Source organism: Lutjanus erythropterus, chromosome 6 (assembly GCF_056507025.1).
Source record: "Lutjanus erythropterus isolate fLutEry1 chromosome 6, fLutEry1.hap2, whole genome shotgun sequence".
Taxonomy (NCBI): Eukaryota; Metazoa; Chordata; class Actinopteri; order Lutjaniformes; family Lutjanidae; genus Lutjanus; species Lutjanus erythropterus.
In genome coordinates, this window is record NC_139322.1 from 3,316,388 (window position 1) to 3,342,682 (window position 26,295).

Consider the following 26,295-nt stretch of genomic DNA (forward strand, 5'->3'; position numbering starts at 1 on the left):
TGGTGGTGCTAGGGGAAAAGCCACCATCAAAAATATTTTTTTCTGCTTTGAGGATCACTAAGGTCAGAGGGATTCATCCTCTGGAGACCATGAATGTCTGTACAAAATGTTTTACCAACCCATCCACTAGTTCTTGAGATATTTTAGTCTTGACAGTCAGAGTGTATATTTATGGTCTTACCTCCAGTTCCAAAGACTCTGCAGTCACCTCGTTGCTTTGGCTCGACACTGCGGCCTTCAGTCTTGCTTCTGCTTTAGGTTCCACCTTCAGGACTGGTTTGGCAATGATGGCTTTGGCCTCCACCGGCTTTGGTACCATTTTAGGTTCAGGAGTGGGTGCAGGTTTTGGGGACGGAGCTGGGCTGGGTTGTCGTTTCAGTACCGGTTTTGTCTCTGCTTTGCTGGACGGCCTGCTCACCTCCCTGGACTCCACTTTGTTCTCAGAGACGGATGGCGCTCGTTCGTGGACTGACGGAGCTCGTTCAGGTTTGACCTCGATGGGCTTTGGCTCAGGGGTGACGGCTTTGATGGACACTTTGGAGGCGGGGCGTGGTGGTGGCGGTTCTTCTTCATCAGAAGCGATGAGGCTATTCCTTACAGGGGCAACAGCAGCAGCGGCGGCAGGAATGACATCCGGAGCTTTGGCCTCGGAGTCAAACTTCTGCAGGGGCTTGATCTCCAGGTCAGAGCCCTGCTCGTTCTTGTTGCTCTGACGGCTGGGGGTGCGAGAGGCGCCACGGCTGCTGGGGGCCCCTCCGGCCTCGGCCGCAGCCGAGGGCGGAGCAGAAGCGGAGGTTGAAGGGGTCGTGGGGCGACTGTTGGGCTTGCTGTTGGGTTTACTGCTGCCCTTGCTGCCGCCACCTTTACTGGTTTTGTCTTCGTTCCAGCCTCCTGGACCGAGGAGTTTGGGGTCTTCCTTGCTCATGATGCCCGGGCTGGGGGAGGGGGTGCGGCCTGGGGATGAGCCCGGCATGAGGCTGTCCAGTTCATTCATGAGTGGGCTTTCGGGTGGTGTGGGCAGGGGCTCCTCCTCAGCCAGCAGCGGCTCATGCAGGACGATGTCTGTGTTCTCACTGCCTTCGACATCCTGCAACACTCTCTTCTTCAGATACTCAGGACCTGTGAGACATAAGTTCAATCAGTGTAGTACACAATATGAACAATATGGAGAATATGTGATCTTATAAACATTAGATAAATGTGTGTCAGCCACATTTGCATAAAAATATTAAATACCAACTTTGTGAAAAAACTGCTAATAGTCCAACAGTTAAAGAACGTTTCTCTAAAACAAAACTGCAGGAATTTAGAGATTTCATCATCTACAATCCATAATATCATTAAAAGATTCTGAGAATCCAAAGAAATCTCTGCATGAAAGAAGCAAGACTGAAAACCAACACTGAATGTCTGTGACCTTTGACCCCTCAGGCAGCACTGCATTAAAAACTGCATTAAAAACCCACATCATTGTATAAAGGATACTACATGGACTCAGGAACACTTTGGAAAACCGTTGTAAGTAAACACAGTTTGTCTCTGCATCTACAAATGTAAGTTCAGACTCTACCATGCAAAGAGAAAGACATATATCAACAACATCCAGAAACGCTGCAGACTTCTCTGGACCAGAGCTCATCTGAGATGGACTGACGCAAAGTGGAAAAGTGTGCTGTGGTCTGACGAGTCCACATTTCAGATTGTTTTCACAAATCATGGACGTCGTGTCCTCTGGGCTAAAGAGGAAAAGGACCATCCAGATTGTTACCAGCACTAACTTCAAAAGACAGCAGCTGTGATGATATGGGGGTGTGTTAGTGCCCATGGCATCATGGGTAACTGTCACATCTGTGAAGGCCCCATTAATGCTGAAAGGTATATTTTGGAGCTGCTATCCAGACGATGCCAGCATGTGTTTCATGCCAGCAAGTTGAAAAGTATTTGCAAATCATTGCATTCTGTTTTTATTTGTGTTTTACACTGCGTCCCAACTAGGGTTTAGTATTGGTACTCAATACTGATTGAAATAACACAGAATCAAGTACTTCTCCGGTGAAATTATACCTGCTTTCTAGAAAATTTTATGGTTTTGTTCGCAGCCAATCAATGGTATCGGTGTCCCTTTAAGGGCACTGGTATCGGAGTTGTATATCAGGCTGTGGATATACAGACATGTTAGCAAGGATCTGGCCAGTGCTGGTGTTGATAATTTCTTTAGATTTGTTAAAAATATGAAAAAATACATATCACCAGAGTTATCCTTTAATATGGTTAAAGAGCTGTTTTTGCCCGGTACAGATGGTGCACACTCTGACACTGTATGTGTGTGTTGCTGTTTCCTTGGTGAGAGATGTTTCATGGAAGAATGCATAGCAGGACTCAGCCAGGCCTCGTCCATTTGTAGTATTATTCAGAGACAGACACTCAGAAGCTCCGTGACTGTCTGTCTGGGTCTGATTCTTTTAAGCTCTCTGCTGAAAACAAGAAAAAAAATGCAAGAGGCTCCTAAATGGCTGGGCTGCTCCAGTGTCTGTGCGTTAAGTGTGTGTCACCAGAGTCGCAATGAAACTGATATGACCCCTTCGACCCAATAAGATGTTCCTTTTTTAGACATTCAAATGCGACTACCCTTGTGAGGAGCCTCAGCCAAGGATCTGCTAGCTCAAGATGGAGGTCTGCATCAGGGACACATTATAAACTAGATGAGTGGCGAGCAGTTATCGGTTTATATTTGCTGCCTCCTTCAAAACACGACACACAGTAAATAAGAAACTGCTGTTAATGTCATCTGAGCTCCAGCTGAACAAAATATTGATGTGAAGGCTATTTGTATTGATGCCACAAATATAAAGCTGGTGAGAGGATTTTGTCTGAGGTGTGAAATTTATTTTGCATTCATGTCCTTTGGAGAGATGGTAAATATTACCCTCCTTCTGTCCAAGACAAATCATTTATGGCGTCCAATTTCAGGTGAAAATAAACATTTGTACACCTCAAAGTCTGCTTTGAGTCTTTCATACATGTGTTTTCACAGTGGTAACATTGGGTTAAAGGGATAATTCAGATTATTTGAAGAGGGGTTGCGTGATGTACTTATTGATAGTCAGTGTATTTCCTATAACAGATGGTGACAGGGACGCCCTCACTGTGGACAAGCAGCAGGAGCACCTGTTTAGGAAGCTAAACAATGAACTGCGGTGGACAGGGTCAGTAAGTATGTTTTAGACACTTAAAAAAGGGCCACTACATCAGTTTAAGTGTGTGCTCACCTGGAATCTGTCAGTTCATTTTTGATTTTCAAGGGGTGTCATCAAAATGCCTCTGGACACCACTGGAAGGACCTAAAGCCAAACTGTGATCGGTCCGTTTCCAAGCAGGACACATAATGGCTCCTCGTGTTACAGCTAAACAGTAGAACTAAAATATGTTTCTGACAGCAATTTTTTTGTGAGAAATATGCAAAATCTTTATTCACATTTGATCAGCATCTAAAGCAACCAGACTCCTCTGGAGAAAACAGTAGGTTTATCTCAACCAGTTTTATGTGTTATTGTGTGACTTCAATGAATCTGAGCTAACATGTTAAAACAAGTCACACAACAACAGTAGAACAGCAACTCCAGAGCTCTGCAACATAAAATCACTCATTTCGCCAACGGAGTCTGGTTGCTTTGGAGATTTGGTTTAAATAACAGATGTTTCCTGTCAGAAAAGACGTGCACTTGGACTGATTTTGATTTTTTTAAATTTAGTACTCCTGCTGCTTTTCAAAACTGGGGGCGTGTTGACTGCCATCTACTGCAGCTAATACACTGACTATGGATATGCACTTCATACAACAACATACAAAACATACAAAGCTTTTTCATGTTGTTATCCGTCAGAGGTCCACTGACCTGGCTGGTAGAAGGACGGGGACAACTCTTTGGCCACCAGTCTGGCGATGCTGGACTCACTGTTGGAGGCCTGAGCCGCCTGTTCAGCTGCCTCTGACTTGGCCTTCGAATGTGCCGTCCTGCAGGAGACAAAAAACAATGCAGTTCATAAATCACTGCTACTACAACAAACATCCAGATTATAGTCTGACAGACGTCATTTGAGTACAGTGGTACTGCATCAATCTGTGGTTAATATCGTACATCGTTACAAATGATCCAGGAGGAGTTTGGCATTCTGGTAAAAATGCTTATTTGCTTTCTTGCCAAGAGTTTGATGAGAAGCTGAACACCACTCTTGTCTCCACTCTGTTTGTTAAATAAGAAGCTACAGACAGCAGCTGGTTAGTTTAGCTTAGCACACAGACAGGAAACAGGAGAAACAGCTAGCTTTGCTCTGTTTAAAGGTAATAAAAAATCCACCTAACAGCTTTAAACCTCCCTCATTAACACGTTATATTGTTTGTTTAATATGTACAAAAATAAATAATTCCAGCACACAACTTCTCGTTGTGCATGTAAAACCAAAACCTTTTGCTTTTAAACTGTGGCTTTTGTTTTCTAAGATAACAGCTGCTCTCTGGGTCTTATTCTGCAGACATGAGGCTCAAATCGATCTTTTCAACTCTTGGCATGGAAGCTAATGAGCGTATTTCTAAAAATGTTGAACAATTTTTTCAGTAACACACTCAGCTCACAGGGAAGGGCTCTGAACAACAAAAATACATGATGATATATCCCACATTCTCAGATTAAAAGTTGTCACTTGTGACTTAAAAACTCAATAAACTCTTCAAACCTTTATACACATCTGGACTATGATCACAGTTTAATGTTATATATTATTGAAATCACAATAGCAGCTGCAATGTGTTTAGCTAAAGGTTAAATTTATGCCTGAACAGTTTTATAATGAAATTGTGTAGTGCAGCAGAGATGTTCTGGCCCACAAGAAAGCACAGATGTTTGGTCCAGATCCCAACAAACATTACATCATCATCACTGAGTAAAAATTACACTGCAATAACATTTCTTTTTTTTCTACCATATTTTATGGCACAATATATAAACATAATCAAACCAACAAGGTATAAAGATAAAGTGACCTGGAGATGAACAGAAAACAAACCAACAATAATTCTGTTGAAGCAAAATGAACCAAAGTTACTTTCAGATTCTCACATCTGAGTATTTTCTGTGTTTCCTGATAATGAAAGTGAATATCTTTGCATTTTTGAGCAAATGTTGGGAAAAAATGCTGGCAGATGTCTCAATGGGTTCTGACCAAACTGTTGATGAATTACTCATGAAAATAATCAGCTGATTAACAAATAGTGACAAGAAGTGTTATTTGCAGCTCTACAATCACAACTTAAAGCCATCGGGTTGCATGCATTACCAAATTTTGGTTTTACTTTCATGTGATCTGTTTTACAGTCTGTTATTTGTGATTGTATCACATATTTCTATATGTTTTAATGCACTTTGACCTTGATTGTGACCTTCTTCATCAAACGAAGCACAGACCTCGACGATGACGGATTAAAACTGTTTAAGACTGACCAAAAATATCACGGCGCAGGGCTTGTTTATAGTGTTCAATCATGTTGAAATGAAGGCCAGAGGTGGGTGGATGGTGGTCATATGGCTCATTAGTATTATTAGCTATTGAGAGAGGAGGTGTCCTTTTCTGCTGCTGGGCTGCGACAGAAATAAATTATGCTTTTATCGCCCTCAGCAGGACAATGAATTATTGCTGGCAAGTCACTGAGGGCTCCATCATCACACATGTCAAAAGGACAGAGAGACAAAGAGGACAGTTTGGACCTACAGTTTAAGATCGGGAGGATTTACCCATAATGCAACACATATGTAATTCTGAACTTACTCCTTGTGTTTTCGCACAACCTATCCCCAAAAAACGTTCATGTTTTTTTGCACTTCTTTAAACCAATCACAATCATCTTGGGCGGCGGAAAAGTCCAGGATACAACGACGGTGCTGCTGCCAAATAATGTTGAAGGTAGCAAAAACGCTAATTTACTTTATTTTACATGGCAAAATGACCAACATGTATCGACCAACACGGGTCTTCATCAGGGTCAGTCAGGACTAACTACACCTGTCTAATAATAATAATAATAATAATAAAAATAATGCTGCACTAGTTTTATTTAAAACCATAAGTATCTTTGTCATCTGGACACTGTGAACACCTGTATGAAACCTTGTGCCATTGTGGAAAAAAAGAGATAATCAATTACATGACCTGCTGGTGGCGCTACATGAACCTCAGGAGGTCAACAAAGTCAGGAGGCTTCATCCCAACGAGGCCCTGAATATGTGTATGAAATTTCATGGCGACCCGTCCAGTGGTTGTTGGGATATTTCAGTCTGGATCTACGCTGCACTTGGCTAAAAACCTGGTGTCGGGAGTTCGAGGCTACGGCTGTTAACAGTGAGAATTACTGATTGTGATTACTCTGTGGATACTTGACATACTGTAACTTTACACTGAGCTGAAAATAGCTCCCCCCACTCCACTCGACTCAGACTCAGTAGGGAAGGTGCTTCCCTCTGGAACAATTAGAGACTCCTGAGGTTCCCTGTTGGAGACGGATGAGCTCCACCTGTCCACACACAGTCAGCACCTCATCTTCCAGGAAACGCTCCACCCTCAAACCTCACACGTTTATAACTACACTGAAATCATTCAGTAAAGGTAGAGACATAAGCCTGACAATTCTCACAGTATCTATTTTCTCTAGAGCTTGAGATCTGTGCTCGAACCCGATGGGGCCCGATGGGTTTGGGTCACGTCGGGCCTTTTTTCTCACATTTTTTATGGGCGTATGTCGGGTTTGGGTTGTATTATTATTATTATCAGTAGTAATAGTAGTAGTAGTAGTATAGTACTGGTAGTAGCTGTACTATTATAATTATTATTATCATTATTATTATTTTGTCATTGGTTATTTGAATTTCCCCCATATATTGTCCCTGTCACTGCCAGCTGCTACTCTCAGGTTCAGTGGTGGATTAATCCAGGTCAGTGTTGGCCTAAAGGTTAAAGAAGCGAGTGCGGGACCCAAAGGATAAATCTGGGTGGAGAAGGTGAAAGACAGAACCTGCCCCTCCCTCCTGAGCACCACTGAAGACCCTTCACTCCAAACCGCTGCAGTGGAGCTGCTCGGTATCGACAGATCAGACTGTGGTTGTAGTGGGCAGCTTCCAGGTGTGACTGTGTAACTGTGATCAGGGCGCAAGGGAGCATCGCTCTCAGTGAACTCTCCCTGAATAAATAAAAACAAAAACAAAAATGGTGCAGTAGTTGCAGCAGCAGGACGGTGTGTATGTATGACTGAGTCAAAATAAACTACAGTGTTGATGCTTGTGTTCATGGAAACGCAGGAACACGCCACTCAGCGCAACACTGAAGTGTTTTTTTATGAGTTTTTGGACAACAGTTCTAAGAGCTCTGTGACACAGAGGAATAACACAGGAGGTGTAGCATGAGCAACAGCAGCAGCAGCTTCAGTGCTCTGTCTGTGATGCGTTTATGTACAATACTGAGTGTAGGTCATCTGCATTCTGGCAGTGCTCAGAGCTCATTATACACCTTCAGTTGCACACTGCAATGACTGCAATTTAAAATCCTTCAGAGCAGAGTCCTCCTGTGTTTGTATTATTACTGCTGGTGTGTTTTATGTCCATCTGGTGTTTTTAGAACTGTGCCTATGTGTATATTGTTTTTATGGCTGCAGGATGGGACAATAAAGTTAATCTTGAATCTTGAATATTGTTACAAATATCGTCTTTTCAGTAAGGCTATCAAAAGTATTGAAGTACTGATACTTTTTCAATACTGCATATTTAAAAACAATACAATAATAATACAGGGTGGGAGGGAAAGTCAGGAAGTACTGTGAGAATAAATTTAATAGTATTAAAGCTATAAAAGATTATCTAAGTGCTCATGCAAGACCTCAGATCAGTCTTTATTGTTCTGTCTGAAATTTGGTTTGCAGCAAGAGCAGACAGTGTTCAGTGACTTTTTCAGTATCAGCACTGTGTGCAGGTTGTAAAGCACCCTGAGACAAATTGTGATCTTGTGCTGCAAAATAAAATTTGACTAGACTTGTTGTTAATAGCAAAAATTAAAAAAAAAAAAGAAAAAAGGATCCTGTTTTCTGGACTTTTTTCTCTTTGCAGTAGTATCTAAAAATGTACTTAGTATTGTTTTTTTTAAACTAGTATCGTATCGAACTTTATTAAAACTTTTAGTGTTGTGACAACCGTACTTTGCAGTTTGTTTATCTTCATCTTTATCTGTCATGAACAAATGACTGAATGCATATTTTACTTTAGTGTCTGGTCATTCTTGTAACCCACCTCATATGGGACAGATTCACTCCAAACAAAACATTCCAGCATGTAGTCCATCATCATCAACCAGAACAATATATCAGCATCATCCAGACATAAACATCAAAACGTAGTTAAATAAAAACTGTTTCATGATGGACAAGGAGCCAAAAAGATGTGGGAACCACTGGCTTAAAAATGTTGTGGATCAGAAGTTGCTCCCGGTCTTCCCTATCTTAAAATACTAAGTTCAAAAGTTCTCAAATTAATAATAATAAGTAGTTTGGAGAGAGTTACATCTACTTTGTTAGGATCTTCTGTCTTTTTTTTTTTTTTTTTTTTTTACATCACATTGGCAGAACTGCACCTCCATTAGAAGCAGATGTTTTGGAAATGAGCATCTCACACAGATCTGTCTGTTTCTCACTAAGACTCCAGCCTGCAGTGTAGTTCATACACTTCACTGATACACCACAGAATAATAGAGAAACACTGAGCTTAATGATTGAAGAAACATTTTATGTCACATTGACTCTTCTGTCTGTATTCATGCTCCCTCTCTCTTGCATGATCGCTCCACTACGAGTAAATCAACTGACTGTTTTCTATAAAACTTCCTGCATCCTTAATAAGCCTGTTTTGGTGCCCCCCTCCAGCACTTGGTGCCCTATGAACAGCAGGTTATGTGCGTTATACGTAGTGGCTTCATTACAATCCAGTAACCAGCTAAAGTGACTTGAGAAGCTGCTTCACCACCTTTCACAACCCTCAGAGTGTATACCTCCTCAGTGGTACCCCCTCAGCACAACTCTCAGTACCATAAGTGTGCAGAAATCTCAGACCTGAGTAGTGATAACCATCACATATCTTCAAGTGTGGACTGACAGCTCACCCCTGCACTGCACTGCAAAGGAAAAACAGATTTAACCCTAAAATAACCATCCAGGGTACCCAAATGTAGATGCTGGATTATCATTGAAGCAGTGCCACCAGGGATTAAAGAGCAGCTGGGTGCAGGGTTTCCCTAATGAAACTGTATATTTGTAGCAGGCCACCAATGTAATAATATATCCTCCACTGTGGTTATAGTTGCTAAAAGTGGCTGCTAACAGTATGGTAGGAGGCAGATCTTATATGGGGATTGTTTTGACTAATGATTCCCACCTGAACACAGATTGGACATTGTTCAGCTGTTGACTGTTTGTGAACGTTTGATTCCAACAGTCACGTTATAATGTAGAGGTCATTTTCATCCATATGTTCTGGTGTATCACTCAGTCACTGTATTACCGCACCTTAAAAATAACAAGTCCAGTACATTAACAGACTCAAAACAATAACAATAGTCATTTCAACTCGCAGAACACAGGAGTTGCTGGTCTGCCGCTGCCTTGATCTGTTAGTTTGTTTGTGAAATTGTTTGACTTTGGCGCTTTAAAGGGTCAGTTCGGATTCTGAGTCGTATTTTTGCCAAAGGAGTCTGGTAGCTTTGGAGAGAGTGATATTTGGGATATATAACACAGAAGGCTGTCTGACAGAAAGTAAAAGTGGTGGAAATATTTCAAATATACTGTACGTTTCAGACAACTTGGAGCTCGGTAATTTCCGACCTTCTGCCATTAAAAGTGCAATGTAATGACACTCAAAGTCAGACTTGTGACCTCCGGGTAAATCCATCTACCCTGTTTTCACGAAGAAGTCTGACGTCCGATGTCACACAACAATGGCAACACCCATGGACGCCTAAAATAATACATACTATCATACAGAAAAACCTGTTTTGCATGTAGGTTCATGTCAAGATAAGCTGTCCGTGTTATTAAGTGCCATAAAATAAAATGTGTAATGACGTCTGATACCTCACGTGTCATTTTACATAGTCTGTGTCATTCAGGTGAGAAGGCTGTTCAACTGAGTGAACTCTTGCTAATAAAGCTCATTAATTTGTCAGGGTCAACCATGTTTTTTGGTATTTCAGCTAAGAAACTGACCTCCAATGTCGTCTAGAATGCAGTCTCACAAACCAGCTTCTCTTCCCTCCAGGCATCTTGAATCGTGCAATTTTTCGCTCTTGTGTGCTTTTCTTAGAAATCTAATCCTGTCTTTTCTTGTGCCACAGGGCCACAGCCTGCCAACCTGCCTGCTCACCCTTCTGCCACCTCGGCTTTGCTCTGTTTCCCAGCCGTCAGCTCACTCCCCTCTGCCTCTGTCACCTGGACTTCCCCTTTTTATCCATCTTCATCACTGTGGCAATGAAAGTCTTTCCTTAACCTTTGCAACTCTGAGACCGTGTCTTGCATTTAGGTTACTCCTGCTGATCATAACAGCGTGGTTGTGCTCAGTGCTGGAGAAAGGTCTGACTTCACACATGCACATTCTGCTATAAAGGGAAAAACACCCTGCCTTGTTTGCATTTCTTGAAACCAATCGCAAACATCTTGAGCAAAGCTGAGCCCAGGATGCAGCAATGGTGCTGTTCCAAAATAGCCTCGTGGGGGGGGGGGACTTGTTTTGATGGAACATTTGTACATCTGGAGGTGAGCTCTGCCCTTAAAATGACTACATCACAAAAAAAAAAAAAGAGGTAACAGCTGCCAGCTTGTTCACATTCATACCATTAGCATACCAGGCGCTAATTTTTCAGCGTGCAAGCTTGCAGCTAAGTGGCTGTCCTTGTTTCCCGGGAACTTTTAAAACACTGACGATGCTGCTTGAAGCAAGCGACCAATGGCTGTTCTAGATAAATAATAAAATGCTCTAATAAATAAATGTATTTAAATTGAGAAGTTTGGAGTTATTGTTGTATTTGTTGCCTCCTTATTAAATTAATACAGTTAGGTGAACCCAGGATGTTGAGACTATACTATAAAAAAAACAACAACACATAATTAAAAACTTTTCAGATCTCTGTTGGTTGCATCAGGCAGTTGTGGTGGCATTGCAGTAGGTGCTTCACTATCTGTTGCCTGGCAGAGATCTGCACTCTTTTACTTCATTATGTTTTGTTTTAACAAGAGACAGCGACAGAGGGAGAAGGGCTGATCTCATGAGTTACTGTAAACAGATTTTTAAAAGCCTCCTCCTACAACAGAACAAAGGGATTCAGGTCAAAAGTTGCCAGAGTGGCCCTTTAAGCTGTATTACTGTGCTGGTCTTCAGTGCTTCTCTGCAACCAAACAAGACATCTGACACTGTGACCTAAATACTCTTTATGCTTTTAGGGCCGCCTTGAGGAGACGCTCGTTGTCCTCTGAGGAGAGATGAGACGTCAGCTGTAGGAAGAGACTTCGACACCCAACGCTATGAGATCACAGAAAAATCTGCACCTTAAATCTTAATTTAGAGCCTGTGCGTGAAAAGCCTCTCCTTCGAATAGGTCCTCCACTGTTCTGCTGTTTTGTAACCATTTGTTTTTTTGTCGTGCTGCAGTTGCCCTGGAGGCTGCTGATGGCAGGAGATATTCTGTCATTCTGGCATGTGCCACTGGATCTTTGTGGAGGGTCCTGCTCGACTGCGTGCGTGTGTGAACCAGAGGGAGCGTGAAAGAGTGATTTAGCTTCTATAAAAAGACGACTTAACGTTTCTGCGTATAATTAAAACACGCTGCCAAAATACATATACATTAAGAACTAATTGCAGCCTCATTATTGCCACATTGCTCAGAGGTCACACAAGAGATCTCATCTTATTACTGATTAGTTATTTTCTCCTCTGTGGCATTATTTCTCATTAAAGGAGCAATATATATGTATAAAAATGAATTCAGCAGTCCAAACAGTGAGTTGAATAGGTTAAAATCCTATTTTACATACTGTATGATCACCCCCTCCTCCCCAGGACCAAGGAAGCTCATGCAGGCTGCAGGAGCGCAGGGTGAGAGTAACACTGTAAACAGAAATTAAGAAGCGACGACGAATCCTCCGCTGTAAGTTCATCAGCTGTTTATAACTGTCAGTTGTCTGTCAATGTGAAGTTCAGCCTGTTATCCTGAAAATAAAAGCCCACTGCTCTGAAAATACACTCTGGCGTTTCAGTTGCAACCTGTCTCACTGGCTGCCAAACTCCATTGATATTTTGCTCAGTTTAACAGTTAAAAATATCTACGCCTTCTACAAGATTAACAATAATTTCTTACAACTCATAAACAGAAATGTACTAATTTGGCAAACATTCTGCAGTGACAATGAAACTTGCAAAAAAATGTGCAATGGTTTCTCTAGAGCCAGTGTTTGGTTTATCCATTTTCAGGCTCACATAGCCAGACCCGCTATTCTGCTTTATTAGAAAAAAAAACAAAACACTGTGGCCTGTTTGTATTTCTCTAAACCAATCGTTTTTATTGTTTAAAAATGTTTAGTTTTAGTTTAGTTTGTGTTAGTTTCAGTGTTATGTTTCTTTATTAGTCAGGGGAAACATTTAGGAAGTTCGGAAGGTCTTATGACACAAAGTAGGGCAAATTATTTTCATTGTTTAGTAATCTGTTGATTATAATTTTTAATCAGTTGATAAGTCGTTTGGTCTATAAAATGTCAGAAAACGGTGAAAAACGTCCATCAGTGTTTCCCAAAGTCCAAGACGACGTCCTCAAATGTCTTGTTTTGTCTACAACCCAAAAATAGTTTACAGTTACCAGTCATAGAGGAGTAAAGAAATCTTAAAATATTCCAATTAACAACATTTAAATCTGATCTTTTGACTTTTATTCTTCATAAATACTCAGTAAGACTAATCAATTGTCAAAATAGTTGGCGATACTAATCGCTTACTAATTGATCCATAATCAACTAATCGTTGCAGCTGAGACTAAAACTAAAGACATTATCCATTTATTTTAATTTTATTTTAGTTAATTTTGTTTTCTTTAAAGTCTGTTTTTTCATTTTTATTTGAGTTAACTAAAATGTTTTCTTCACACCAGTAATAATCACTATAATAACTTTGGTCAGAAGTGAAGTGTGTTTACAAATGTTACACCCTGGCTGTTCTCTCACCAACACAAACTGCTCGTATCAGCAGTACAGTATGTAATCCAAGCTGCACAACTAAAGCTAGGTGTGGTACATATATACGCCAACCCTTTATACCCCGGCACTCGCTTATGAACTGTGTCATATTTATATCCGTGGAACCATTTGACACCACTGCTGACGCAAGATGGACCCAGACCTGTGAGCTCTGCTGCCGGCGAGCAGAGGAGCTGAAACACGCACTGTAAAAATAAACTGTTTGGTTTAACTTGAAAAAAGTTAGTGTGCGGGCTGCCTTAAAATTTTTAAGTTGAGTGAAACTGAAAAGACAAGTTGAGGCAATTTGTTATGACTCGAAACAAATAAACTTTTCCGGTCAAACACAAAAAATTCAGACGTACATGAGAAAACATGACAACAAGATTAAAATATTAAGTTGAACCAAGGATGTAGGGACCGAATTCAAGACCAACTTTCATCATGATTCCCATTTTTTTCATTATTGTGGAAATAAGCAACTTTAACTCATCCTAAAGTCCATGACAAGTTTCATATGTTTTCTTCAAACTATAAAAAAGATGGATCTCAGGAGAGTCTTAACTCTAAAACAATGCATGCTGGGAAGTCTACTAATATGCTGAACACGCTTCTTCATAAACTTAATTTAATGAGTTGATTGAACTCTGTCCAATACATTTGGTTAACTCATCATTTAAAGCACAAACTCAAGGCCCCTGGCCTGAATCCACACAATGAATCCTCATTTTGTTTGCCCAACAAGAACTTGCAAAGAATACAGTTTGTGCAATACATGTGCATTATTTTTCCAAACTTTTTCTTGTAAATTTGTGACATTAATCTTGGAGATTCTGATTTTTCTCCATATATTACTCCCTCTGCAGCTCCGTCATTGTTTTAACCTACAATGGCCACAATATGCTGATGTAATTATGTAATGTGATGACTAGTAGATAAATTTAAATAGTCATTAACAGCTGAACCTTTGAGGGGAACCATAATACTGACGTGGCCTGGGATTTTAGGTTTGATTGACGAGAGTGAATAAAACTAGTACATTAAAGTCATAATATGCAACATTTTTCCTAAAAAACACTGTATGGTCCCTGCCATCTGCCTGTATTTCCTTATTTTCTCAGTATTTTGATGCTTGGGATGCTTTACCAACCCAAAACTTTGGTGTTTGACATCCTGGGAATGGGACTCAACAATCAACTGTCACTCAAATTCTACTGCTTCAACCTTTAAATTAATAAGAAACGATGTGCTGATTCCTCTAAATTCCTGCATGATTCTTTTTTTACAGTGTGCAGTGGGTGATAGAAACAGTCTAAATAAACCAGCAGACTGCTGTTTTAGCAAAGTTGTGAACCATTTGTAGAAGTATTTGATTTGTTAAAACAGGACAAAAGTGAATAAAGCAGTAGCCTGGATCCAGCGTGTAGACAAAACTGAAGAGCCACTGCTGTTCAGCGTAAGAAAACAGTCTGAGTGTGTGTCTGTGACCACGCAGGGGGAGGGAGGATAATCAGCTGTTGCATTCCCCTGTGATTGTGATACAGCAAGAGTGTGCCTGTCCATATTTAGTCAGGGCTCCTCTGTGACCACAGGGCCCCAGTGTGTGTGTGCGTCATTTACACCCCGTCCTGCCACACAGGTCCTCCTTCAGCCGGCCCACGCAACAGAACAATGTCCACGGAGTGTCTGAATGCCAGTGGACGCTGAGCTAACTGGACCTGGAGAGGCCAGGTCTGGCCTGCCGTGCAGTACACAGGTTGTACGTGTATTTTTAACAGTCGACCTCACTGCCAAAGGATCACAGAGTGAGGAAACCACTGCCAGGAACAGATGTGTCATGTCTCCACTGCTTATATAATGACAGATTTCAATGTAATGTTGAGGACCACTCAAGAGGGGCTGTTACCAACACAACAACGCAAAAATACCCCATTACAAGTTGTAGTCCTGCACCCTAAATCCTAATTAAGAGTACATAAAGTATTAAAATAAAAGTACTCACTCTGCAGAAAACGTTTCCTGTGAGTAATATATTAATGTGTCAGCAGCATTTTACTGTTGTAGCTGGTCCAGGTCAATTAACAACAAGTATAGCTGGTTCCCAACCTAAGGCTTGGGCCCCTCCAAAGAGTCACGGGACAAATGTTAGGGGTCGTCAGATCAGAAAAGAAGCATGTGCGCCCTGATGGTCCACGCAACTCCAGATGTTTTTATCAGCAAAGTCGGACAGATGACAGCTCATAAAACCAGCGCTGTTTGGCTGTTTGATATAGAAAATGGGAATAATGTTGAATGTAGGCTGTGTCAGAATAAACTGATATGTAATCACTCAACTGGAACAACGTGTGACCACATTCAGCACAGACACAGACATTAACATGCAAGCAGAGCAGCAGCTGCTCCTGCTAGCACTGCTAACATTAGCCACACTGTGTGTCAGGCTGCAGCTAACGTCAGTTCTGGGTGAACGATGTTGTTTACCCGCAGACACTGTGATCCTGTTCGATCGGAAAAGTTGCAGCATTTAGTGAGTTGTTGTCATGTTTTGTAGGTTGATGTGCAATGTTCATATTTGTATGGTGCAAAGTGTCACGCATTTCACTGGCATTCATAGTATGTTTTGGCAAATGTAGACTCTGATTAACAGCTTCTAATGGCTCTTAATACACACAGTATCTTTTGGACAGTGTTTAATATTATTAATTAATAAACTGTGCACAATTTTAACTGCTTCCTGAGTTTTTTTCTTACTAGACTAGTCTAAAAGAAAGTCTGCGTTTAATCAACAGGGAAATTAGTCACCAGGAACATCCCTAATCCAAAAGTTTGTATGTAAAATTGTCATCAGAGATGTAATTAGTAACTTCAGCTGTAAAACAAGTAAAAGGTACATTTTCTTCTGAAATGTGGTGGAATTTAAGTATGAAGTATAAAAAGTGCCTCAAAATTGCACATAAAGTGAAAATTCACCACTTTTCATGTCTATGTCCAGTCAGTGTTGATGGTAAACGTAGTAATTTAAAGCCATAGATTCCTCAGTGCTGCTATATTGACCAAGAACTCCGAGCCTTCCTGCTTGCAGGACCAGAGACAGAGACTAGAAATGGCCTGTAGTTCTTCTTTAACACCAGCGACATCACTGGATGCAGGAAGAACAATAGATTTTGCATCAGAACTCTGTTTTCTCAGTCAGTATAACACAAACTCTGGAATTTATTGCTTCAATTGATTACATTCAGCATCAACACTGACTGGACATCCACACGAAAAGTGCAGAACTGTTTCCTTTTAAGTAATATACTTGACTAAATGCACTAATCTTCCAGTAGTCTGGAGTTTTACATATTCATGAACCTGGTGAGGATATTTTCCCGATGAGTTCATGTTTGGTTTGTAAAGACCACCGAGGTGTTTCCGACAACAGTCCTACATAAAGAGTTTGCTCTGCTCCATCCAGGCGCCTGTGGATTTGCTGTAGGTGAGCTTAAAGCTCTGATACAACGAACACCGGCCCATTACTCTTATATACTGCTTATCCTGGGAGTATAATATTTAGATTTCCATCTGCAAGGACAGGGGTCTGCAGTCCGTCACTGCTGTAAACACTGAGCTTATTTCAGGTGCTGAAGACGACTGTGGAGGAAAACACCAGAGCCTTGTACGGTCATAGACAAACTGAAGGTAGACGTGTGCACGTATGAACAATAAACTGTGTGAGAAAAACACGTTTCCCTTCAGTTTGACAGACTGATTTCATACAATGCACTGCAATTATAAAGATGTTTAAATATTCTTATAGTCCCTTATTTTCCAGAAAGGTAATCATCAATATTATTCACATCATTTATCAGTTGTTCAACATATCACACTGATAGATGCTCAGAACTAGTCTGTCACTAGGTTAAAGGAATAGTGCAGCTTTTAGAAATATGTTTATTTCATCTGTCACCAACAGTTAGATGAATATGAGGCTTGCAAGTTAGCTTAGCTTAGCATAAAGAATGGAAAATGTTATAACCCAGTTTTAAAACCATAAAAAAACTGAAGTAAAAATGAAGTTCTGATCAAACTTATTGATGCAATGTGTTAAAGGGATAGATGGATTATGCAAATTCCCTTCACAATTATTAGTCATTGTGATCACAGATTCAAAATGTCCAAGATTAATTTTAAAGGGATAGTTTGAATTTTTTGAAGTGGGTTTGTCTGAGGTACTTATACACAGTCAGTGTGTTACCTACAGTAGATGGTGGAACTGATTTTTGGTGAATGTGCACTAACTCTTTAAAACACAGAAGTCACACAATAACACAAACAAACTAACCGATCAAGGCAGCATTAGTCCAGCAGCACACATTTTCTGAGAGATAAAATTATCATTTTTGCCAAAGGAGTCTGGTGGCTTTGAAGAGAGTGATATTTTGCTCATATCACGGTGTTTTCCCATTGAAAAGTTCTTCTGACAGCAAGGTAAAGTGGTGAAAATATTCTGAATATAGCATACACAGAACATTGCGTTGCTTACTATACCAGCACTCCTGCTATTATCCCTTTTATTACTCCTTTAAAATTAAGTTAATGAAAAACTTGAATTCTCTTTCCGCTAAAAACATGGGCTCTCTCTACAAAAAGCATTTTCCCCCCATTTCTACAGGCACTAAGAAGACAGATAAAGGTGAAATCATGACTGCAACTTGGGACAGAGCTGCTTTAAAAAGTTCATCTGGTCTTGTTTGATGAAATGTCAGACAGCGCACGCTGCCAGTTCAGACAGATTTAGCAACAGATACAGAGACTCCAGAGGGAGAAAAGCTGTGAGGTAACAGTGTTAACACTGTTAGCAACATCTGAGTCCTTAACAACTTGTATTACATTCATTAAAGAAAACCATGATAGGCTTGAACATTTGGTTATCCAGAGTGTGATATGAAATCCTGTGGTTCAAACAGTGTTACGCTAAACAGTCACTTCAGTGGCTGAACTCATTATTTCTTATCTGTAATAGGGAAGAGAGTAAACATAATGACTGTGGTTGTGTTTTCTATTATGAGGATGATTGTGACCAGCAGCCGGAGACAGTAAGGGGAGTTAGTGGCTCTGAATGGAAGTGAAATGTCTCTTTATGGCTGCTGTCTCCTCATTTACCTTCATCCACTGCCCTCTGAGTAAACTTAGCCTCAGTTTGTGCCTTTCATTTATTTGCAGGGTTACCACTGCACTCTGAACATCTGGTGTGTTATTCTACTATATCCACGTATTAAGAAGAGAGGGCTGCACATACTCAACATAAACTCACCAAATCTGACAACTGGTCTGCACTACCATGTACACTAACTGTGCAAAGTTAGTACTTATTTTCAGGTGTAATGTCACTTCATACTGCAATATTTCACACAGGTGAATTTTGTCATTTTTAATTGTGCATTAATCAGGTATATTATCATATCATCTTATCTGATGCTGATGGAGACAGACTGTAGCGTGATTATGATTACAGCTCTGGGATCACAGAGCTTTGGCTGTTGCTGTCACTGTAGCTGTGGCTGCACTTTGGTATGATTATGGCTGTGACACATACTGGGTGTAACATTAACTACATGCATGCATGTGCAGTGAATTGACATGGTTGTGTTGGCTGAGTGTTGTAGTGAGATTCTGTATTCTGAACTCTTTTCCCTCTGTCATATCTGACATGCTTGCAGGGTTAGTTTGGATTATTTGATGTAGAGTTATTCAAGGTACTTACTGGTCAGCAAATCCCCAGTTTGGAGAGGAAGAGTATTATCATGAAAGTTAAGTAAAGAACTGCTGTGGACAGGATCATCAATAAAAGGTATTCTAGCCACTTAAAACAGGTCCACCTTAAAAAGAAACCAATGCTGTATTTACAATATTTTCACTGCCTTTTCTGACAGGAAATAGCTTTTAAAGAAAGCAAATATAATTTTCCCCAAACTAACCGAATTTGTGAATCAGTCATTTTAGCTTGTAGAACACAGGAGTTGCTGTTGCTGTTACTGTTACTGCTGCCTCGATCTGTTAGTTTGTCTTATTGTGGGACTTTGGTCAATCCAAGTACAATAAAACAAACAAACTAATAAATCGATGCAGCAGTAGACCAGCAGTTCCTGTGTTCTGCAAGCTAAAATTACTGATTTCACTTATGGAGTTTGATTGGAGCGGGGAAAGCAATATGTGGCTTTTAAAATAGCAGTCTAAATATAGTGTACACTTAAAGTGATATTGTTGTGTACTTTTTTTAGCAGCTAAAACACCTTTTGTTGCCGACCAGATCCACAGCAGTGCATTGCTGTGCATCTGTGCTGGTACTCCTCTTTGCTTCTTTTAACTGGAGGCGTGCCAACCAGCATCTACTGTGGGTAATAACACTGTGGGTCATACAAGCCCAATTTAAATAATCCAAACTATCCCTTTAACAATGTATTGCAATTTTAATAGGAGCAGTAAAGGGTGGTGTACAGTGTACATAGTACAACTATGGCAGCCACATCCAGAGCAACATCCACATCCAAAACCACAGTCTCCAAATCAGCTGCAGCTGTGCTCATAGACAGTGTATCCTGTGCAGGACAGTATTTCCACCGTGACCCTTCATGGGCTCATGAGTGGTACAAGCTAAGACTGGGGTAAAGCTTAAAAACACTACTCAGAGGAGACTGTCTTCATGAATATTTCCCTGATAAAAAAAAAGATGTGGGGAAATATCTCCACTCATCTGTTCTTACCTGGAAGCGGCGATCTCTGCCTTCTGCTTGGCGATGGCTGCGGCCCTCTGAGCGCCCTCCACCGCCCGCTCCACCTTGTGCTTGATCTTGGTTCCCTTCAGCTGGATCACCCTCTTCTTCATGGCCTTCACCAGCATGTTGTTCATGTACTTGCCCTCCTCCTTCCCTCCCTCGGCGAAGGTGGTGCAGCCGTAGCCGTGCCTCTGGTTGTTCAGCCACTCGCCCTCGTACTTCAGCCCGCTGGACCTTTCGCTTATTCCATATCCTGAGCGTTTGTCGTTCTTCCACTCGCCCATGTAGACCTCTGTGGTTGTGGCATCGATGTCGGCCTCCACGGGGGGGAAGTCCTCGGCTCCGGCCAGGCTCTCGTCCATGCTGATGGTGGAGTTGGTGTCGCTGGCGTTGGAGCTGAGAGCCGATTCCGTCCTCAGGAAGCTGATCTTGCTCTTCTGGCTGGACAGCGAGGAACTCGACTCGGACTTCTTCAGCTTCCCCAGCAGGGAGCTCCTGCGGAACAGGCCCTTCTTCTTGGGTTTCACAGCTTCGGGGTCCACCTGGAGGGTGAGGGCGAAGCCTCCGCGGGACGGTCCCAGCTGGGTGGGGGTGGCGACGGGCGTCTCCTCACCTGAAGCGTTGGTGGTAGTGATGATGGGGATGTCTTGCTGCAATACGGTGCCGTTGCTGTGCTCGCTGCGGAGGGAGGTCAGGGAGGTACGAAGAGGGGAGCGGACGACTGCTGCCATGCCATAAGGGACGCTCTGACGGACGCCATAGCCGTGCCGCATCCCGCCAGTGAACTGACCCTGGAAAGTACCTGGAAACATCAGAAAACAGGGGGTCATTCTTTTCTAGCTGCACCACAGACCATCAAAGGTTCCTTTTTAGGTAATGCTAATGCAACATGGTTCTAGGGATGAAATGAAAAAAAATATGGATCAGCATATGATGATTCTTCATAACAAAGTTTGAGTTTCATGCAAATTACAGGAGTTTGCCAGGAGAAATAACAAAATGAGAGGGCGCTGGAAGATGGCCTTGAAATACCTGAGAAATGTGAGAAAAACTTGAGTGCTCTCTTAATGGTTTCTTGACAGCATATTCTACTGCATTTAGTGATCTTTTGACTTTTCAACACCATCAGCAGGACAAATTTTTAATCTGTCCAAGGTTTAGTTTATGACTAAATACATGCTCCCATCAGCCTCACCTGTACTTTGTGTTTACTGCTAATTAGCAAATGCTAGCGTGCTGACACACTAGACTAAGTTGGTGAACCTGGTAAACATTATACCTGCTTAACATTAGCATGTTAGCATTGTCATTGAAACCATGCAAGCGTTCCAATGTGAGCATTTAGCTAGAGTAGCTAGAGACCTTTAAAGCTCAGGTAGGAAGTTTATTTTTGGCATAATATGGGCAAAAATTCTATAAAAAACTTTTAAGTAAAAAGTAATTTAAGTGGCCTGAGGGAAAACCAGACTTCTGTTCATCTTCTCAGCTCTGTTTGGTAAAATGGTTGACCACTGAGTCCTAGAATGTCACTATTTCACAACCTAAATGAATGAAATTCAACAGTCAAGTATGTTTCTCCAGAATTACTTCCTGCACCTTTAAACATGGCTTGTTAAATCTATGGGGTGAAAACAGTTCAGTCCTTATAAAACTAGCCTCACTTTAATTTCAGACAAAATGTCATCAAGTCTCATTCATTTATGTCCCCAGTGACAAGTCATCTCGAGGTCTGGTCTCATGCTAAAATTGACATGAGTGTGGATTATAGTGACAGCCAGGCCTCAGCCCGTGAGGCCAGGAGGGCATGGGGCTTGTGGGCTATTATTACATCCTGACATCTGGTGCTATCACATCCCCCACAGCAACTTCCACCAGACTGGACTTAGAGCTGATGAGTCAGCTGTTAAGGAAGGGAACCACGGCTATTGTACAAGCAGAGGTCACCACGATTGATTTTAGACGTCTGACATATTTAGTCTCCTCCGTACGGTGAAATGGATGAGCTGGATGATGTTCGTGCACTAGAGGCCTCCTGAGAATATCTGAGGAATAAAAACTTGTCTAAAAAATGTTCAAGACTGTTTGTATCCTTGCTAGAGATACAAACTCAGATGATGTGAAGGAATTAAATTTCCATTTTTAACTGGCTTGTTAACCACAAACTCTTGATTAATGGTGGGAAGAAGTTCATCCAGTCAGGTATTTAAAAAACAAATTTAAAGAACTTTACTCAACTATTTTCATTTTATGCTACTTTATACTTTTACTCTACTCTATACTTTAACACCAGTACCAGTACACCAGTAGTGTTCCTGCAGCCTGCCTGAGCTTCCATGAGTTTGGAGAGGAGTGGGCAGGACTAAACAACTCACTTTAACCAGACACTATATATTTTTTAATAGGTTGAAATCCTGTTCAATATAAAGTCTGTGTAACTCACTATTTGGACTGCAGTAATCATTTTTGCATGCATGACTGCTATGTATTGCTCTTTGAACTGTAAAATATCCTTTCTCTATTGCATATCTTTGTCACAGGTGTTTCACATTTGAGAGATCACTGCAATTGATATTGTAGGTTTTTTACTCCCTCATATTGTTATTCACACAAGTCCTCAGTCTCTCTCTCTGTAAATAGTTAACAGTAACTTTACTAACACCAGTTACACTATGAAGAAAGCTGCTTACACAGTAATCTATCAGTAATATAAAAAAAGCAATATAATATATTTCAACATAACAGATAGGGACAGTTTCTCCACGTAATAAGTACTTTTACTTTTGATACTTAAGGTACATGTTGTGAAGACTTTTTAATCTTTGCCTTCCTTGTACCTGGACTGCCTGAGACCTGTGTATTTTCACATGTCAGTTTACCTACTTTAATTCAAGTAAAGGATCAGAATACTCCTTCAGTGTAGTGTAGTTTAGCAAAATGGAAAGATTCCTGCAGGGTTTGGTTTCCAACAAGCTTTCAGCGCCTCTTGACTGACAGCAGCAGGGTGATATTTTCTTCTGGCTACACACAGACATCGTAAACTACCAGAGGGATCATCAGGCTGCTCTGTTTTTTACTCAGTGATTTTGTCTCCACGTCACCTGCCATGAACTTGGTGCAACAGACCATATGGCCACATTTGGCCTCAAGGGTTGTTGGCCATATTGTTGCATGATTCAGTTATCATCCTCTCAGAAAATACCCACACTTGAACTTTAGACAGTAGGAGAAAAATACTGCACATCCAAAAAGTAACTTTCATACATCAAACCCTTTTTTAAACATCTGCTGTGGTGAAATGCTCCTATTCCTCCGTGCATATATCAGGAGAAACTTCACAGATTTTCTCTCTAATCTCAAACACACACCACCAGATTTGAAAATAGTGGCACATCACACACTTCAGGATACTGTTAAGATTATTAGCAGAGGAGGGATCTCGTCTGATCTCATGGTATAGGAGATGTAAACAATGGACACTGATTTGTCAGTCAACAATAGCATGGTAGCTAACGTAAGGCTCTTGGGCTATTCTGTATTTCACGTAGTGGATCCCCTCATAGTTGCCACAGAGTTGTTTCCTAGGTTCCGATTTAGACGTGTGGGAGAAAAAAAAATCAAAAGAATCTTTTGCTGCTGGTTATTGCCCTACTTTTCCATGTCATGCTTATTGTTTTCTGTTTAAATGCAGCTAAGTTACGGACAAGTGTTGCCGAGAGACGAAGATCCTTTTAACCCCAGCTTCGATGTCCATCATGATGTTTCACTGCGGACATCATCATATGCCAGTTTGACATACATCACCCAATGGTTGTTGCTTGACAACACCTCTCTTTCACTTCCATATTGATGTAATATGCACACTTTAAAGGGATAGTTCACCCAGAAATGAAAATTCAGTCATTATCTACTCACCCTCATGTCAATTGAGGGTCGGATTTATTTTGTTAATTCACAAAACACTGCTGGAGTTTCACAGGAAACCAGTGCTGCAGAATCTCCCAAACAATGGAAGTAAATGGTGACCAGTTTTCAAACTTAAAAAACAAATGAAAAAAAAAACATAAAATGCCTCCATACTGCTCGTCTGGTTCAGACAGTGTGCATGTGCACATGAACGTGGCTCCAAGATCTACAGTGAAGATTTAGACTAAAAACATGGTGAAAATATTTTTTTAGGCAATCTGGCATGTTGGGGCTTTAGGAGACTTGGATTACATCAGACAAGTGGTATGGAGGCATTTTATGTTTTTATTCTGTTCTTTTTTTAGGTCTGAAAACTGGTCACCATTCACTTCCATTGTTTGGGAGATTCTGCAGCACTGGTTTCCTGTGAAACTCCAGCAGTGTTTTGTGGACTAAAAAACTAAACCTGACCTTCAATTGGCATGAGGGTGAGTAGATAATGACTGAATTTTTGTTTTTGGGTGAACTATCCCTTTAACTCGTAAATATCAAACATTTTTGAAAAAATCAGGGCCGCCCTGACGAGTCTAGGACAGTTTGATGGGGAAGTTGACTGGATCTCTGAACATTAACGGATAAACTTGGCCAAACTTCTGTACCAACTGAGGTCCAGCACAGATTTCTGCTCCAGTTGCTGGGAGGGCAGAATCTGGGGTAAATCAGCCTGAAACTCCTGTGATGTGGGGCCAGTATGTCATCACCCTAGCTTGTTTCTTAATGTTGGCACTGAGTGTGTTACAACTGACCCCAGTCTCCCTTACATTTACTTAAATGCTGTACTATTTAAAGAACAATTTTAAGGTATTTGAGGCCAACTTCACTTGGGTGTCAATTTTAGCTTAATCCTTGGCTACTTTATGCGTTAAATCTATTCCACTACACTTCTATAGGGAACTAACTATATTATTTAGTATTTGTACACTGCTACCTCCACCACTACTGACTTTTTTTGCACTAAAACAAATTCAAAAGTTTGGTAAGTCTCACCTCCATCAGCATATGTTTCTGTTCCGTATCCATCCTGCAGCCCGTTATTCCACGTTCCTTCATACTTTGCTCCACTGCCGGTACTGATCCGGATTCCGTATCTGCCTTTGAAGCCATGAGTCCATTCCCCTTTGTAAATCCAGTGTCCTTTGGTCTCTATTCCCAGACCGTGGCGCTTCCCCTGCGACCAGTACCCCTCGTAGGTGTTCCCGCTTGGCCAGGTGTAGACCCCGACCACCTCGAAGCCGTAGTTCCAGGAGCCGGAGAACTCGCCCTGGCCTTTGGGTCCGGTGCAGATGCCATGGCCGTGGGCTTTGCCTCCCTCCCAGCCTCCACAGTAAGCTCCACCGTCGTCAAACTCAAAGCGACCTCCACTCATGCCTCACCGCTGCGCAATTACGCACGAAAGAAAAGCTGTTTTAGTCTGTTACCTGGCTAAAGATAAAACCTCCGTCAGTCTGACTTCACCTTCACCTGACATCAAAACTGGTTGGAGATATCCTTGGTGCTCAACTTGTGTGGATTTCTTCTGTTGGAGTTGGTTTGGAGACTTCTGAGCGCGTCCATGAAGCTCCTTGAAAGTTTATTTCAAACTTTTTTTGTTGTCCTCTTTAACTCCAGCGTCTTCTTCTTAGATGTCACTCACCACTCCACAGGTTTCCTCCAGAATAAATGATGCTCTGTTACAAATTTGGTTTATTAAATCGAATTATTTCTGTCTGACCAGCCAAGGGATCTTTCATGGCTTTTTCTTTCAGGTGGCCACAGAGAAAAGCCCCTTCCTCTCCCCCTGTCCCTGCCACCCAGCAGCTATCTCTCCTGACGGCCCCTCGCTGCTGCTGTTGGAAATATTTTAGCAGACCTAACAAGGCGACCAATCCACACACACACACCCTTCCAAAAATACAACCCAATCCTTACTCTGCTGCTGCCTGCAAGGAGCCATGCCAGAGTCTTGCCACCTCGGGACTGAAGTAGGCTGCATGCCATTCAGGACTCTCATGCTCTCTATAGGTCTCTCCCTGCACACATACAGCACAGCACAGCATGCCCAGTTAATGCAGTTTCATCATAATTATTATTCTCTAATAGGCTATTAAACTTGATGAAAGAGACACCTGAATGTAGATAAATCTCTCTAATTCCCCATTGATGCTCCTGTATGGTCTCATAGATCTTAATGGCAGCAGGATATTATTTCTACAGTATTTCAATAGAAAATTACAGCCTGTCTGTCTGTGGCTGAGGTTATATTAACTTTATTAAACAGTATATGTAGGCCTA

General features: G+C 41.4%; 1 protein-coding gene across 1 annotated transcript in view; it reads right to left on the reverse strand.

Moving 5' to 3' along the window:
• jph2 (junctophilin 2) overlaps nucleotides 1-25,864 on the reverse strand; it is a 31,409-nt gene extending 5,545 nt beyond the window's left edge. Inside the window, exons 1-4 of the mRNA XM_084720252.1 lie at nucleotides 25,012-25,864; nucleotides 20,050-20,863; nucleotides 3,897-4,015; nucleotides 182-1,119 (exon numbers count right to left, since the gene is read on the reverse strand). Coding sequence (XP_084576378.1) covers nucleotides 182-1,119; nucleotides 3,897-4,015; nucleotides 20,050-20,863; nucleotides 25,012-25,390 — 2,250 coding nt within the window. The 5' untranslated portion in view covers nucleotides 25,391-25,864. The remainder of the gene's footprint in view (nucleotides 1-181; nucleotides 1,120-3,896; nucleotides 4,016-20,049; nucleotides 20,864-25,011) is intronic.
• Between the last annotated feature and the right edge of the window lie 431 nt (nucleotides 25,865-26,295).